The sequence below is a fragment of the Nicotiana tomentosiformis genome, chromosome 12 (genome assembly GCF_000390325.3).
Source record: "Nicotiana tomentosiformis chromosome 12, ASM39032v3, whole genome shotgun sequence".
NCBI lineage: Eukaryota > Viridiplantae > Streptophyta > Magnoliopsida > Solanales > Solanaceae > Nicotiana > Nicotiana tomentosiformis.
Window position 1 is genome coordinate 25,251,769 of NC_090823.1, and position 17,366 is coordinate 25,269,134.

The following is a 17,366-nucleotide window of genomic DNA, read 5'->3' on the forward strand; positions in this document are numbered from 1 at the left end:
TATTCTAGTCTCTTCTTCAAATTATTGATGATAATCTTATTTGTCAACTTTGAAAGAACTCCGTGATTTTCGAGCCTATAAATTGTGGGCCATTTTCACATACTATTTTTTTGGAACTCCAAACCGACATATGATGTTCTGCCAAATGAAGTCTTTCACCTCCTTTTCTCGTAGCTGTTTGAAAGCTCCTGCCTTTACCCATTTAGAAAAGCAATATGTTAATACTAATAGGAACCGTACCTTCCCTTTAACTTGTGGTAAAGACCCTTCTATATCCATTCTCCATTTCATAAATGGCCACGGGGAAATAACTGTATGTAATAACTCTGCAGGTCGATGCATATTGTTGGCATATCATTGACACTTATCACACTTGGCTACAAAATTTTCCGTATCCTCTTCCATTTTAGGCCAGTAGTATCCTGTCCTGATTAGTGTTTTAACTAAAGATCTTCCACCTGTGTGATTTCCTCAATGTCCTTCATGTACTTCCCTCATCACGTACTCCGTTTGATTGGGTCCAAGGCACCTTGCTAAAGGACCGCCAAACTTTTTTCGATATAAATTATCTCGAATTAGGCAGTAACGGGGAGCTTTCCGTCGAAGCATTTGAGATTCTTTCTTGCCTTTAGGTACGATCCCGTACTGCAAAAAATTAACAATCTCGTTTCTCCAATCCCAGGTTAAATTATTAAAGCTTACCTCATGTTTATCCTGGTCAAGTGATGAATGAAATAAATGGATTACAATAGCATTTTCCTCACTCATTACTTCTACAACTGAAGCAAGGTTAGCCAACGTGTCTGCTTCTGCGTTTTCTTCCCTGGGTATTTGCACGATCTTCCATGATTGGAATTACTTGACCATTTCTCGTGCCTTTTCCAAGTATTGTTGCATTCGTGGTTCTCTAGCAGTGTAAGTCCCCTGCATCTGAGTGACTACCAGTTGAGAGTCACTTTTAATCATGATTTGCTCTATGGAGAGTTCTCGTGCTAGTTCCAAACCTGCAATTATAGCCTCATACTCTGCTTCATTGTTACTAATAGGGTAACGTTTAATTGCTTGTCTTATACTTTCTCTTGAGGGTGGGATTAAGATAATACCTAAACCGGCTCCTTTGACATTTGAAGAGCCGTCAGTAAATAAAGTCTATGTACCTGGATTAGCTCCAGTAAAAATTTGTAATTCCTTTTTTACTTCAAGAATTATTTTTGTATTAAAATATGCGATGAAATCTGCTAAAACTTGAGACTTTATTACTGTTCGAGGTTGATAAATAATGTCATATTCACTTAGTTCTATTGCCCACTTGGCTAGTCTGCCTGACAATTCTTGTTTATGCAAAATATTCCTTAACATATATGCAGTTACTACAGAGATAGGATGGCATTGAAAATATGGTCTCAATTTTCTAGCTGTCATGACTAATGCTAAAGCTAGTTTCTCTAGATGAGGATATCTAGTTTCAGCATCTAATAAAGATTTACTAATATAATAAATAGGAGATTGTTTACCTTTGTCCTCCCTTACTAAAACTGCACTTACAGCTACTTCTGCAACTGCAAGATATACAAATAGTCTTTCTCCATCCCTTGGTTTAGACAGTAGGGGAGGATTTGTTAAGTATGCCTTCAAATCTTTGAGGGCTTGCCGGCATTCCTCAGTCCATTCAAATTGATTTTGCTTCTTTAAAACTATAAAGAATTTAAAGCTTTTCTCTGAAGATCTTGAAATGAATCTTCCAGAGCTGCAATCCTACCTGTCAATCTTTGTACTTCTTTTTTGCTTGTGAGTATATCAGGTATTTCTTCAATAGCTTTAATCTGTGCAAGATTTACTTCAATTCCTATATTAGATACGAGAAAGCCCAGAAACTTACCTGAAACTAGGCCAAAAACACACTTTTTTGGGTTCAGTTTCATATTATATCTGTGGAGGATCTCGAAGGTAGTTGAAAGATGTTGGAAGTGATCTTCCGCTTGTGTAGATTTGACCAACATATCATCAATGTATACTTCCATCGTCTTGCCCAGGTGTTCCTGGAACATCTTGGACACCAACCTCTGATACGTGGCTCCAATATTTTTCAAGCCAAAAGGCATGACTTTGTAACAATAAGTCCCCCTGTTTGTAATAAATGAAGTTTTTTCTTCGTCTAAGGGGTCCATTTTTATTTTATTATAACCAGAATACGCATCTAGAAAACTTAATAATTCGTGACCTGCGGTAGCATCAATCAATTGATCTATATGCGGTAAAGGGAATGAATCCTTCGGGCATGCTTTATTTAAGTCAGTGTAATCCGATATGAATTCTTCGATCTGGCCATTGTTCTAATAGTGGAACAGCTTCAAGCTCCTCAATCGTTATTTTAATATTTTCATTCTCCTCTGGCTCTTGAATTACATCTGGTCTGGAATCCATATCTATTTGTTTTGGTACAATTTCTATTGAAATTTGATTACTGCATCTTTCTCACTTGCACCCGCATCTTTTTTATTTCCACTCGTACCTTTTTGACTTGGTTGTATCACCGAATTGATGCTCCTTAAAGTTTTTTGATCTCCTCGAATCTGTTGAATTCCCTATTTTGAAGGGAATTTGATAATCTGATGCAATGTGGATAGCACAACATCCATATCATGAATCCACGGCCTCCCAAGAATCACATTATAGGCCATATATGTGTCTATCACTTGAAATTTTGTTTCTTTGATGACCCTCTTTGAGTATGTGCTTAGTTCAATCTCGCCTTTTGTAATAACGGTTGAGTTATCAAACCCAGATAAGGAACGTGCTTTTGGAACTACACGATCGCCCATCAGCATTTCGTTCACCACTCGTAATAGAATAATATTCACAGAGCTACCTGGGTCAATCAAAACTCGTTTTACGTTAGCATCATGTATAAGTAAAGATATTACCAGTGCATCATTTTGAGAAATCATTAATCCATTGGTATCTGCATCATCAAAGATTATGTTGCCATCTTCCAGAGTTAGGCGAGTTCGCTTCCCGTGAGTTATTGTGAACTTTGTTGTTTTTCTCGCGGCTGTATAGGTTACGCCGTTGACTTCTTCTCCGACGTTTATCACATTTACTGTTCTCTTGGAGACAGAGGTTTTGGGGGCTCTTGCTTATTTTTCATGTAAGCTTGTTTTCCTTTCTCGCTAAATAATTCTGTCAGATAGCCCTGCTTTAATAAATGTTCCACCTCACCTTGTAATAATCTGCAGTCTGATGTTCTATGGCCGTGATCATTATGGAACTCGCACCAAAAGTCTAGGTTTCTTCTATTTGGATTTGATCTCGTCTCTTTAGGCCATCGTACCTTATCTCCCATGCTTCTTAAAACAGCGACCAACTCGGAGGTACTCACGTTAAAATTGTAGTCCCCAATCCTTGCGTTTGCATTAGTATCTCTGTTACGTTCATCCTAATTTTTTCTGAATCTTGATGACGAACCTGAATCTCTATTTGCGAACCTGTGATCAGCCCACATGTTTTCAAATTTGGAATGAGCTTCTCGTCTAGAAGGTCCCATATAAGGCTCGTACCTACTTTTACCGGACCTCTTCTCAGGTTCTGGCCGCCTCGAACCTGTTTTTTCTTCAACCCTTGACTGAGCTACGATATCTTCTTCGATCCGTAACTTGGTACTATACCTATTATAGATATCATTCCATGTCGTGACAGGAAATTCTTGTAAGCTCTCTTTAAGCCTCCTCGTAGCTTCTGAACTTTTCTCGTTTAAATTGCTTGCAAATGCCATGGCCGCCCAATTGTCAGGTACTCTTGGAAGCAACATTCTTTCACGTTGGAATCTGTCTATAAATTCTCGAAGCAATTCTGTATCTCCTTGCTTTACTTTGAATATATCCTCCATTCTCTTTTCAACTTTTTGTGCACCCGAGTATGCTTTTATAAATAGATCTGCAAGCTCAGCAAAAGAATCAATAGAATTTTCAGGTAAAAGAAAGTACCATGTTAATGCTCCTTTAGTAAGTGTTTCCCCAAACTTTTTGACCAGCACAGATTCAATCTCCTGCTTGGTTAAATCATTGCCTTTTACTCCCATGGTGAATGCAGTAATGTGGTCACGTGGATCGGTCGTTCCATCGTATTTCGGGATGTCAGGCATTTTGAACTTTTTGGGAATTGGTAATAGAGCTGCGCTTGATTTTCATGGTTGCTGTGAATATTTGTCGAAATCAACTCCTTTGATCACAGTTGGTACACCGGTTATTCTCTCAATACAGTCGTTTTGTTCTTTTACCTGTTTCTGCAAGGTTAGTATTAAAGTTTGTAAATCATAATTATTAGGCGTACCTGGTCTCCCATCACATGACTCGTTGGGAGTTCCTCCGCTTCCAGAATTAGCCAACCCTAATCGTGGAATTTTCAGAGTTGCGAAATTGTTTGGTGGAGGTGTGGCTGGTACAGTTGGTAATCCTCTCACGAAAGCCTGGAGGGCATCATTCACGTACTCAACAATTAACTGCTTCACAGCATCCTGCTCGACAGTTTGTTCATTTATATGTCGTTCATTGTTATGAGTAGTGGATCTTTCTGGTGATGCTTCTCTTGAATTGCGTGGGCTTCGTTGAGGTGACAGAATTGGGGTTCCTTCCACCTGCTGGTTGTTGTCATTGACATTCGACATGATTTAGTTGAGAGAGAGTGATTTGGAAAGTAAGAGAAGATTATCAGATTCCCGGTAACAGAACCAATTTGTTTAACCAAAGAATTAGATTCTCAGTCAAAGCCTATTTTTAAAAGTACTCGGGTTACTGATAATCAAGAAATTCAATATTCTCTCAAATATAAGAAAAGAAATCGGAATTAGAAATGGCAAAGTAATCAATAGAAAGTACAAGAAAATAATTATATTTCAATGTTCATCAGAACGTGTCCTTACAAGTGAAATTCCCTTTCCTTATATAGAAATTTACAAATATAACGTTTCTTCCATTTTATGACAGAATCATTATGAGCATTAATGACATTAATGAAACGTTATAATTGGCAACCGTAACTGTTCATGAAGATTCTGTAACGGTTTCGATTCTTCTTCCACATTAATTTGAGGTTCATGAATCTTCCCTCTTTACTGTCTCGATTCATCTTGCCTGTGTCTCTTCACTGAATAATTTAGGCTCGGGCAATCGTACCTTTTTGTCTCGTGAGTGATTTGCTCGTACCTGTTGTTAATCGTGACTCTTTTAATACGACACTCCAGTTGGCATCTTCTTAGTAATCCACATATCTTGCCGTGTTATTCTCATATAATTGCACGTGTAATATTTATTTTTTACCAATACAGTGATGGCTTGGGTGTTATATACTTGCGAACTGCTTTATACTACACGACATTTGACTGGACTTACGATAAAATGGTAAATGATAACCTTTGACCTTTTATTTGGCATGTGTTAGCTTTTGACCCGTCCTTTTTGTGCGAGAGTTCTGTATTGTTTATATTATAAAGAACGGAAAATGTCCAAATATACCTTTATACTATAAGAAAAGGTTGAAATATACCCCTTATTATTTTGAATCTAAATATATCTTTGCCGTTATACTATTGGTTCAAATATAATCTCTTTCATTAAGTTTATCCAAGGTGGACATCCAATCTTACGTGTCACTGACATATGATGAGGTGAATGCCACGTGACATGCCATCTCAGCACCCCTGACCCATTTTACCCTCCGCTTTATTTGTTTTCCACCACTAAATTTTATTTCTCTCGACCATCATTACCACCATAACCGCAGGTAATCCTTTTTATTCTATCAAAATTTTGATGAACATAGTTAGTTATATCTGCTTTGATGGAAGATAAAAGAAACCAAGTAACATCATCAAAATGTGCGAAACTTATTTCCAAAGCAGAAAGTGTTAAATATCCAATCTTGATTAGCTTATGAACTTAAGGGCATGGGGTTTTAATGGCAATTAATGTCAAGCCCATGCCCAGAAAAACCGTACACAAAAACAAATACTACATTTCATGTTTCATTTACTTGGCTTCATTATTGTGTTTAAGACAGAAGGTCACTGCTTTGGAAATAGACATAAGTAAACGGGGTAAAAAAACACTACTGACCAATAATCAATGAATAATTTTATTAGGACACTAATTACTTTGTATTATTATTAAAAAGCTCGTCACTTGAATAAAATTGCAGAATTGATGCGTGAACATGATAGCACGTTTATTCAGCGTGCCATTGGAAGAGAAGGAGACAGCACTTGGAGTGGGAACAGTTAGTGCATCGGAGGCCATAATGCTAGCAGGTCTGACTTTCAAGAGAAAAAGGCAAAACAAACTCAAAGCTGAGGGCAAACCTTGTGATAAGCCCAGCATTGTCACTGGTGCCATTGTTTATCTTTTGATGTTTTCTACAATGCCAAAAAATTACTTCTTTTCCATTTAATTAGGTGCTTCAAGACTTAAGTAATTTTAGCGGTGGAAAAAAAATAGAAGGGTGGAGGGTAAAATGGGTTAGGAGCGCTACATGGCATCCACCTCATCATATGTCAGTGTCACGCAAGATTCGATGTCCACGTTGGACAAACTTAACGGAAGAAGAGTATATTTGAACCGATTGTATTACAGAAGGGGTATATTTAGACACAAAATATAACGAAGGGTATATTTAAATCTTTTTTTATAGTACAAGTATATATTTGACCCTTCTCCGTATAAAGAAAGAAGCTTAATATAGCATGTATCTATGTCTTTTGTTATTTGAATTTCTAAGACCCAGGGGCGGCTCAACAGATCTCGGGGCCTAAGGCGAAACCATATTCGGAGGCCCTTAATCTCAGTATAATCTAACTAGTGGGGTATGTGGAGGTTAGTTTGTACGCAGACCTTACCCCTACCCTGGAGTAGAAATGTTGTTTCCGATAGACCCTCGACTCCCTCCCTCCAAGAACTCCCCAACTTGCTCTTGGGGTGACTCGAACTACAACCTCTTGGTTGGAAGTGGAGGATGCTCACCACTAGAGCAACCCACTCTTGTCAAATATACTAATTAATGAGGGAAGAAAATTATCATAATTTATAAATTTATTCTATAAAATAACCTCAATCAAGTAATAAAAAATATATTGTAACACTTTTTTTATTCTAATTATTTATATAAATTATATAATATATAATAGTAACAATAATAATAAGAATTTAAAATAAATTTGGGGGCCTTCAAAATTTGGGGGCCTAAGGCAATGGTCTCACTTCTCAAAGCCTTAGAGCCGCCCCTGCTAAGGCCCCGTTTGTTCATAATTTGTTTTTCTTTTTTTTTTTTCAGTTTTTTTTTCCCAAAAATATGTTTGTCAATGAAATTTTGCAAGTTTTTTAAAAAAAATCCGAAAATAAGTTTTTCAAATTCAAAATTTTCAGAAAAACGTTTTTCCCCACTCACAAAATTGCAATATTTTTTCAAGTGAAATACATGTCCAAACATAATTTCAAATTCCAAATATTATTTATCAACTTAACTCCAAATATTACTTTTTTTCAAAAATTATAATTTTTATATCCAAAAGCCTATTAAGTAGCTTCGTCAGAGGCAAGAGTCTACACAATGTCACAGAGTTGTCAATTTACAAGTAGGGGCAAATCATAGTAAAAGAATTTAATTGAATTTCTTTTGTTAAAAATATTACACTATGCAAATAGTGGCAGAAATGATTGTTTTGTTACATTTAAATAGTTGCATCCCTTGACATAAAGAAAAGGCTAACGGGGTCCAAAATTGCTTTGGGTGTGAAATTCTCTTATTTTTTGAATTTCATTGTATAAGTTCCTGACTGTGCCACTATTTACAAGTTATAAATATTATCTCTGAGACAACTAGTAACGAACCTCTACCTCATATCAAAAAGTCTAAAACGTGCTCTATGGAGTTCCCTATGTTACAGATTGCACTAAAAAGAGAGGTGAGATGTATGTTAAGTGTGATGATCCGCCGTGTCATCATGCTACATATATATCATTTGGCATATATTAATACCATGTGGATGCTTACACAGGAGAAAGGCTAGTATTTGTGAGAAGATTCTAGAAAAGTATGGATATTCCCTTTGGAAGGCCCTAGATACCTATGGATTTGCTAGGAAAGTCCTTGAAATCTTTTAGGCTTATAAAGAATTCTAGAGAAAATCCTTATCTTGTAAATATTAAGGACTTGTGTAACAATTAATATTTACACACTAGCCCCTAGGAGACTAGTATATAAAGGAGGCCATTCATTTGTAATTCACCTAGCAAACAATTCAAGTTCTCTCTAATACAAAGTTTTCTTTAACAATTCTCTTGTGTTCTTTCTAATATTCTCTTAACGATCTTGAGTATAGTAAGACTGACTTGGCATTAGCAAGAACGTGAGCAAGTTGTGCAAGATAGTGAGCAAGTTATCAAGTGCTGCATGTGTACTTAGTTAACGACTAAGGATGTGACAACGTGGTAACAGAGCAAATGTTACAACTAAGGGAAAGGCGAATGACGGAGAAAACAATGCTGCCAACACCCAAGCCAACGTCATCCAGGATACTGCTGATAAGAAGGGCCGTAACAAGAAGAGGAATGCCACCAACGAGAGCCAGGAGGTGCCACCCGAGGTTGTGTAAACCGAAGGGCTTACATCCTAAGAAGCATCTGCCACTAAGGCGAGCAAGGATGAAGTGGAGGTCCTGCCCAATGACATCTCGCTCGGTAAAGAGTGGGTGATGAAGATGAATGTGGGGATGGACGCCGTGGAGATCTTTGGCTAACGTTTGGGTAAGATGGAAGGCACCTTAGCATTTTTGAGGGGTACACTCTTGAAGAGATTGAGAGTATTCGAAATGAGTTGGAGGGACGTGCACAAACCGAGATGGAGCTAAGGCAAACCATCACTGCCTTGGAGTACAGACTCATGGGGGCTTTGAGTACTATCGATGCTATTAAGGCAAAGATAGAGTCATTCGAGGAGCATGTCGATGCTGGCGTGACCGAGGCAACCAACAATGTTGTAGCGATGAGGGAGGCCAAGACCGAGGCTCCCAAACCCCCGGTGTTCAAAGGTGTTTGTGATGCATAAGAAGTAGAAAACTTCCTTTTAGCACTTTGAGAACTACTTTAGGCATGGCAGAGTGAGGGACGACGAGGCCAAAATCAACACTGTCGTGTTGTACATCTCAGAGACTGGCATGCTACGGTGGAGAAAGAATATGACCAATGTGGATAATGGTCTATGCACGATTAGCACGTGGGATCAATTCAAAGCCGAGTTCAAGCGACAGTTCTTTCCTAACAATGTCTTGTACAAGGCAAGGCACAAGGTTAGGGAGTTGAACAAACATGGAGCATACATGACTATGTCAAGGAGTTCACTATCCTTATGATTCAAATCGCCAACCTAACCAATGATGACTTGTTGTTCCACTTCATGGACGGGTTACAAAATTGGGCTAAGCAGGAGTTACAACGCCGACAAGTCGCGGATATAGACCAAGCCATAGTGGAGGCCGAATCATTGATGGATTTCAGGCATGACAAGCACGGAAGGAAAAGGTAAGGAGTCAAAGGTTAACAATGTCAAAGGTGGAGGAGACCGTGGCAAGGGAAAGGAGATACAACAACAATACCCCAAAATTCAAGATTCTAGAATGTCGAATGGCCGTTAGGGCTAGGCCGAGAAGAAGGCGCAGGCTGAGAAGAAGGGATGCTCCAAATGCGGAGGGTCGCATAGCTTCAGGAATTGTCCCAACCTAAAGAGCCTTCGTGCCATGGTCCATGAACGAAAGGAGCAGCCGCAAGGAGAGAGTTCGGGAATCGCACAGGTAGGTATGATCGGATTATGTGGTTCTGTCACGAAGCAAGCTATCCAACCTACCGAGAATGGCGATCAATACGTGGATCTCACCATTAATAACAAGCCCGCTCGTACAATGGTCGATACTGGAGAAACTCATAATTTTGTGACTGAGGCTGCCGCAAAGAGACAAAAATTGAAACTTGCTCCAACTAACTCTCGTGTCAAGACTGTGAATACCGAGGTACAAAATGCTCATGGGGTAGCTGATAAGTGGGGATTTTGACTACTTATTATTAGCGCTTTTTAGCTTTTGTTTTAGTCCAAAAGCATTTAATTATGTTCCCAAAAAATAATAAAATGTGCTTAATTGTAGAAATATTGTAAAATGAACTCCCGAGATGAAATCCAACTCAAAAAAGAGTAATCTGAACTCAAGGATATAAAAGGCATAGAAGCTCAAAAGTGCGGATCGTAGAATATCCTCTTCGGCCCTAGATGATGAAGGAAAAGCCAGCAGAGTTTGGTGCAAAGTGCGGTCCACACATGAATTGTGCGGACGCAAAAGCTGGTCCAGGAGAGAAGTTCACAGAATATGCATTCCAAGTCCATCAAAAGTGCGACTGCAGAAGAAGCGCCTTGCGGCCTCAAGAGTAAACGTGTGGACCACAGAAGATCAAGTGTGGTCGCACAAGTAAAATGCGGACCGCAGAAAGAGTGACTTGCGGCCGCAGATCAGAATTATGCGGCCGCAGACTTCCAGTCCTGACAAGTTAAAGAAAAGTGCGGATCACACATGGAATTTTGCGGTCGCAGAACTTCCCGAAGAGCATTTTTGTTCGAAATTTCCAGCCATGTATAAGTAGACTAGTTTCACAATTTTAGGTCAACTTTTGACATCAGCAACTACAGTAGCCGTTTCTCTTTACTTATTTTAGTAGTTTTTCATATTTTGAGCTATTTTAACATGGATTTTATCATTTTAATCTTGCAATATGTGTTTAATTATCATTTCTTCTTCTTTTTCTTCAATTTCAAGCATGAGTAGCAAGATTTTTACTAGGATTGTGACCCAACCCTAGTGTGTAAACCTTATGGTTGTTTAATTTAATGTTTGTTTGTGGTTGGGTGTTTATTATTTAGCCTTGTTCATGTTTTAATTTGTGGAATTAATGGTTGCAAACATTGGTTCATGCCTATTTGACTTGGTCTCTACTTGAGAAAGAGAGATTTAGCTTAGAAAAACTTGGCTAACAAGAAATTGGGTCAATCGAGAGATTGATAATCCCAATTAAAGGGTTCAACCTAGAGATAGTAATAACCCGACTTGAGCTTTTATCAACTATTTTGTGCAATACCCATTTGGACTTGAGAAAGATAAATTGGGCAAAATCACTCTCTAACCGAGAGGTATTGAGTGGTAATTGAGTGTTGATAGCTATAATACACCCCGATCAATAAAACAAGCATTAAGGTTTATATCCCATTAGGCAAACACCTAGGCGATGGCCATAGCCCTAGGCTTTTTACAAAACATGAAAAATAACAAAAATAATTTCTTAGTTTTATTTCTCAACTTGTACTCTTAGTTTTAAATTAGACTTAAAAATAACTCCAATTTGTGGAAGTGTAAATTGAGATAGTCAAATTCACATACTACAATATATACTCCTAACTCCCATATATAGCTCCCCGTGGAAATCGACCCCGACTCTTGTTGGGTACTAACATTGCATTCAACCGTTTCATAACCTTGAATTGATTGAGGTGTGAAGTTGGATAGATCAATTTTTGGCGCCGTTGCCGGGGAGCTAAAAATGGTGTTAGCTATATATTTAGGTGTATTTTTGGGAATATCTTCTTTTCCTTCCGTGTTACTAACGTGTTGAGAAATTGTAGGTGCAATCATGGAAAACAATGAGCTCGAAAACTTACCTTTGGGGGATGTGGACGTTGAGGATGATCAAATGGATGAGGTCCTTCTTGAACCTCAAGCCAATAGATGAGGTCGACCGCCTGATGATAATATTCCCGTTCGACCCCCACCTCCACCACAAGCGGCTCTACACCGGGTTTTTCCAAATGAAGGGTATGCAAGTGCTATAGTCCCTCCCTGTATTAGCGCGGGCAACCTTCAAATAACCAATGTGATGCTCACTTTGCTCGAGAAACGAGGGTTCTTCACCGGTGCACCGGGTCAAAATGCATACAAACACTTGAAAGGGTTCGTAAATACGTGTTGGGGGAGTAAACAAACAAATATCTCAGAGGATACTTTGAGGCTAAGGTTTTTCCCCTTATCTCTACGGGGTAAAGCTTAGATTGGTTGGAACGTTTGCCAAATCATTCCATTCATACTTGGGATGAATTAGCAGAGAAATTTATTTCTAAGTACTTCTCTCCCGGGCACATGGCTATTCTCCGGGATGAAATTCTAGCATTCAAACAAGAGCCCAATAAATCACCACACGAGATATGGGAAAGGTATAGAACAATGGTGAAAGAATACCCCAACAATGATATGACGGAGAACATGATTCAACAAACTTTCTATCAGGGGATCAATACAACCAACCAATGTGTAACGAATCAACTTGCCAGTGGGAATTTCATGACCATGCCTTATGCGGAGGCGTGTGATATCTTGGATGAGATGGATGATACTTCATCGGTGTGGCAATCTCGGGCTAATGTTCCACAAGGTGACCCCAATGTGATTCACATTCACAAAGAGTTGCATGATCATTGACAAGCCATAGCTGAGTTGAATACCACCATGAGCCAATTGGCGAAGGCTTAACTTCAACAAGTGCAAAACCCGAGGAAAGTCAATGCAATGGAGGGAGTAGGTATGATGGTGAACAAGCGAAGAACAAGAAGTCTACAAGTGCAACAAAGAGTGGACAATTTTATGCAAATAATGGATTTAATCAAGATGAATCTTACAATGACCAAGAAGAGGAGGTCCAATATGTGAACAATTTCAAGGGCAAGGAAACAACTACCAAGGCCCTAGCCAACAACAATGGAAACCTCAAAATAATCAAGGCAATTGAAATTCTCACAACCAAGGTAATTGGAGTGGTGGAAACAATCAAAGCAATTGAAATAACAATAACAGTCAAGGCAATTAGAGTGGAAGCAATAATCAAGGGAATTGGCATAACAACAATAACCAAGGCAATGGGGGAGGCAACAATCAAGGAAATCGGGGGTCGGGGTTTCAAAGGCCCACGATGTATCAACAACTAAGAAACCCACCTCATTATCCTTCCCATGGTCCTAGTTCTTCCAACAATGAAATGGGTTGTATTGAGAACATGTTCAAGCAAATTATGGAGAAGAATGTCAATTCCGATGTTCAAATTGCTTCACACAACACCTCGATTTGTAACTTACAAGTGCACATGGGACAAATCTTTTGAGCTTTAAATTCACGTCCTAAGGGGGCACTGCCAAGTGAAACGGTGGTGAACCCAAAGGGTAGGAACAATACGGGGCATGCTATGGAAGTTACTACAAGAAGTGAAAGAGGCGGGAATGCACCCACCTCAAGTCAAAGGAAACTTGTGGATGATGAGCAAGTGATAGAATAAGAGGAGATCCCGAACAATGTGGTAAAAGCAAATGATGAAGTGCGGATTGCTATTCATGACACTGTAGAAGAGACTCAAGAGAAAGTGAACACGTCTAGGGATCATGTTATTGACATACCGGAACCGGTAGTGAAAAAGGCTAAGGCTCCATTGCCTAAGCCACCTCCTCCATATCCTCAAAGGTTCACCAAGCAAAATGGCGAGAATCAATTCAAAACGTTCATTGACATAATGAAGAGTCTCTCGATAAATGTACCATTAGTTGAAGCCTTGGAGCAAATACCCGGTTATGCAAAGTTTATGAAGGATTTGTTGACAAAGAAGGGGTCGATGAATTTTGAAACTATCAAGGTCACTCATCAAGTGAGTGCGATTGTGCATTCGATGGCTCCTAAATTGGAAGATCCCGGTGCTTTCACAATCCCTTGTACCATTGGAAGTGCCGAGGTTTCTAAAGCTCTTTGTAATATTGGGGCAAGTATCAATTTGATGCCCTATTCGGTTTTCAAGACCTTGGGAATTGGGCAACCAAGACCCACATCTATGAGATTACAAATGGCCGATTGTACAATGAAGAGACCGTTGGGAGTGATAGAAGATGTATTGGTTCATGTTGATAAGTTCATTCTTCCGGTGGATTTTGTTATTCTTGATTGTGAAGTGGACTATGAGGTGCCGATTATTATTGGAAGACCTTTCCTTGCCACGGGAAAGGATCTTGTTGATGTGGAAGCCAGAGAACTCGCTTTCCGGGTAGGTGATGAAAAGGTGGTATTCCACGTGTGCAAATCTATGCGGTAACCAAATTGCAATGAAGTGTGTTCTTTCGTGGACTTGGTGACCGATGTGATTGTTAATGATACAAATTTCACGATTAATGTGGTAATATGTTGGAGGCTGTCTTTCTCAACTTTGACGATGACGAGATGGATGGCTTCATGGAATGTGTGAATTCTTTACAAGGAATGGGGTCTTACAACTATGCACCCTTGGAAACTTTCCTTGGATCTTGAGAATAGGAAAACTCCTCCTACAAAGCCTTCAATTGAAGAGCCTCCTACCTTGGAATTGAAGTCATTGTGTCCACATCTTAGGTATGAACTTCTTGGCCCTTGTTTTACTTTACCGGTTATTCTTTCCTCTTTTTTGACTAACGTGCAGGTTGACTCCACATTGGTGGTGCTCCATAAGAGGAAGAAGGCTATTGTATGGACTTTGGCGGATATTCAGGGAATAAAACCCCGCATTTTGCATGCACAAGATTAACTTGAAGGAAGATGCCAATCCATCTATTGAACATCAAAGAAGACTCAACGAAGCTATGCAAGACGTGGTCAAAAAGGAGATTATCAAATGGTTGGATGCTGGGGTTGTCTACCTCATTTCCAATAGTTCGTGGACTTCTCCGGTGCAATGTGTCCCAAAGAAGGGGGCATGATAGTGGTCACCAATGACAAGAACGAATTGATTCCCATAAGAACGGTGACCGGGTGAAGAGTGTGTATGGACTATCGCAAGCTTAACAAAGTCACGAGGAAGGATCATTTTCCACTTCCTTTCCTTGATCAAATGCTTGATAGGTTGGCTGGCCGTGTTTTCTATTGCTTTTTAGATGGATATTCGGGCTACAACCAAATTCTTATTGCCCCGGAAGATCAAGAGAAAACAACTTTCACCTGTCCTTAGGGCACTTTCGCTTTCAAGCGGATGTCATTTGGCTTATGCAATGCACCGGTGACTTTTCAAAGGTGTATGATGGCAATCTTTACGGATATGGTAGAGGACTACCTTGAAGTCTTCATGGATGACTTCTCGGTAGTCGGGGATTCCTTTGATGATTGTTTGGTAAATTTGGATAAAGTATTGGCAAGGTGTGAAGAGATGAACTTGGTGTTGAATAGGGAGAAATGCCATTTCATGGTCGAGGAAGACAATGTCCTTGGCCACAAGATTTCAAAGAATGGCATATAGGTCGACAAGGCAAAGATAGAGATGATTTCTAAACTTCCACCTCCAACTTCGGTGAAAGGCGTGCGAAGTTTCTTGGGTCACGCGGGGTTCTACCGGCGCTTCATAAAGGATTTTTCTAAAGTGGTGAACCCATTGTGCAAGCTCTTTGAGAAATATGCTAAGTTTCACTTCAATGATGATTGCATGAGATCCTTTGAATTGCTAAAGTTCAAGTTGACAACCACTCCCATTATCACCGCTCCTAATTGGAGTATTCCTTTTGAGCTCATGTGCGATGCTAGTGTTGTAGCGGTTGGAGTAGTTTTGGGACAATGCATCAACAAGGTTTTTCATCCTGTCTATTATGCTAGTAAGACCATGAATGATTCCTAAGTCAATTACACTGTTATAGAGAAAGAGCTCTTTGCCATTATGTTTGCAATTGAGAAGTTTCACCCAGACTTGATGGGTGAAAAGGTTATTATTCATACGGATCATGCGGCACTTTGCTATCTTATGAGCAAGAAAGAATTTAAAAGCTCGGTTGATGAGATGGGTGCTATTATTTTAAGAGTTTGATATTGACATCCAAGATCGAAAAGGGAGTGAAAATAAAGTGGCGGACCACTTGTCTCGTTTGAAGGAGGAGGGGAGGCCACATGATGGCCTTGAAATCAATGACTCCTTCCCCGACGAGCAACTCTTGTCTATTTCAATGAAGGACGTGCCATGTTTTGCAGATCTAGCAAACTTCCTTGTGTGTGGAATCATCCCGGATGATTTCTCTTCAAATCAAAGGAAGAAGCTCAAACGGGATTGCCAAGATTAGTATTCGGACGAGCCATACCTTTTCCGGATTTGTACGGATGGGGTAATTAGAAGATTTGTACCAGAAGAAGAGCAAAATGTTATTCTTGAGGCTTGCCATTCTTTGTCTTATGGTGGTCACCATGGCGGAGCAAGAACGACGGCCAAAGTGCTAAGTTGCGATTTCTATTGGTCCACTCTTTACAAAGATGCAAGTGATATGATGAAAAGATATGATGAATGCCAACATGCCGGTGGAATCGCGAAGAAGAATGAAATGCCTCTCACTACCATTTTGGAGATTAATATCTTTGATGTGTGGGGTATTGACTTCATGGGTCCTTTTGTAAATTCTTGTGGAAACACCAACATCTTGGTCGCGGTTGATTATGTGTCTAATTGGGTTGAAGCCATTTCTCTACCCAACAATGAAGCGAGAAGTGTGGTGGCGTTCTTGAAGAAGAATATTTTCACAAGATTTGGTACTCAGCGGGCTATCATAAGCGATGGAGGGTCGTATTTTTGCAACAAGGCTTTTAACACATTGCTTGGCAAGTATGGTGTCACTCATAAAGTTACGACTCCCTATCATCCACAAGCTAGCGGTCAAGTGGAAGTTTCCAACTGGTAGATAAAGTGTATTTTGTCCAAAACAGTGAATGCTAACCGGACGGATTGGTCAAATAAGCTTGATGATGCACTATGGGCTTATCGGACTTCTTTCAAAACTCATATCGGGATGTCTCCATACCGGTTGGTATCTATCAAAGCTTTTCATCTTTCGGTAGAACTTGAGCACAAAGGCATGTGGGCTTTAAAGAAGTTGAATCTTGATTGGGATGCAGCCACTAACTTGCGGGTTGCACATTTAAATGAATTAGATGAGTTCCGGTACCATGCATATGCAAGTTTGTCACTTATACAAAGAGAAGATGAAGTACCTTCATGACAAATATATTCGGAACAAGGAGTTCAAGGTTGGCAATCTTGTTTTGTTGTTCAACTCACGGTTGAAGATGTTTCCCGGAAAGCTGAAATCTAAGTGGAGTGGTACCTTTGAAATTGTAGGTGTGACACCTTTTGGTGCTTTGGACTTGAAGAACAAAAATGATGAGGTATTCCGAGTCAATGGTCACAGGGTGAAGCATTATTTGGGAAAGGTTGATGATGGCCAAGTGGTGGCAGTTATTCATTTCAAATGATAGT

At 39.6% G+C, this 17,366-nt stretch overlaps 1 protein-coding gene across 1 annotated transcript; it reads left to right on the top strand.

Annotated features, from left to right (window-relative positions):
* Window positions 1-16,437: 16,437 nt before the first annotated feature.
* On the top strand, window positions 16,438-17,109 carry LOC138902372 (uncharacterized). The gene is made up of 2 exons (XM_070190230.1): window positions 16,438-16,642; window positions 16,817-17,109. Exons 1-2 carry the CDS (start codon window positions 16,438-16,440, stop codon window positions 17,107-17,109), a joined length of 498 nt encoding a protein of 165 aa, XP_070046331.1.
* Window positions 17,110-17,366: the final 257 nt, after the last annotated feature.

Coding starts and splice junctions, on each gene's coding strand:
- LOC138902372 (XM_070190230.1), top strand. CDS start 16,438: ATGCCTCTCACTACCATTTTGGAGATTAATATCTTTGATGTGTGGGGT. Junction 16,643..16,816: donor GAATATTTTCACAAGATTTG/GTACTCAGCGGG, acceptor TGTCCAAAACAG/TGAATGCTAACCGGACGGAT.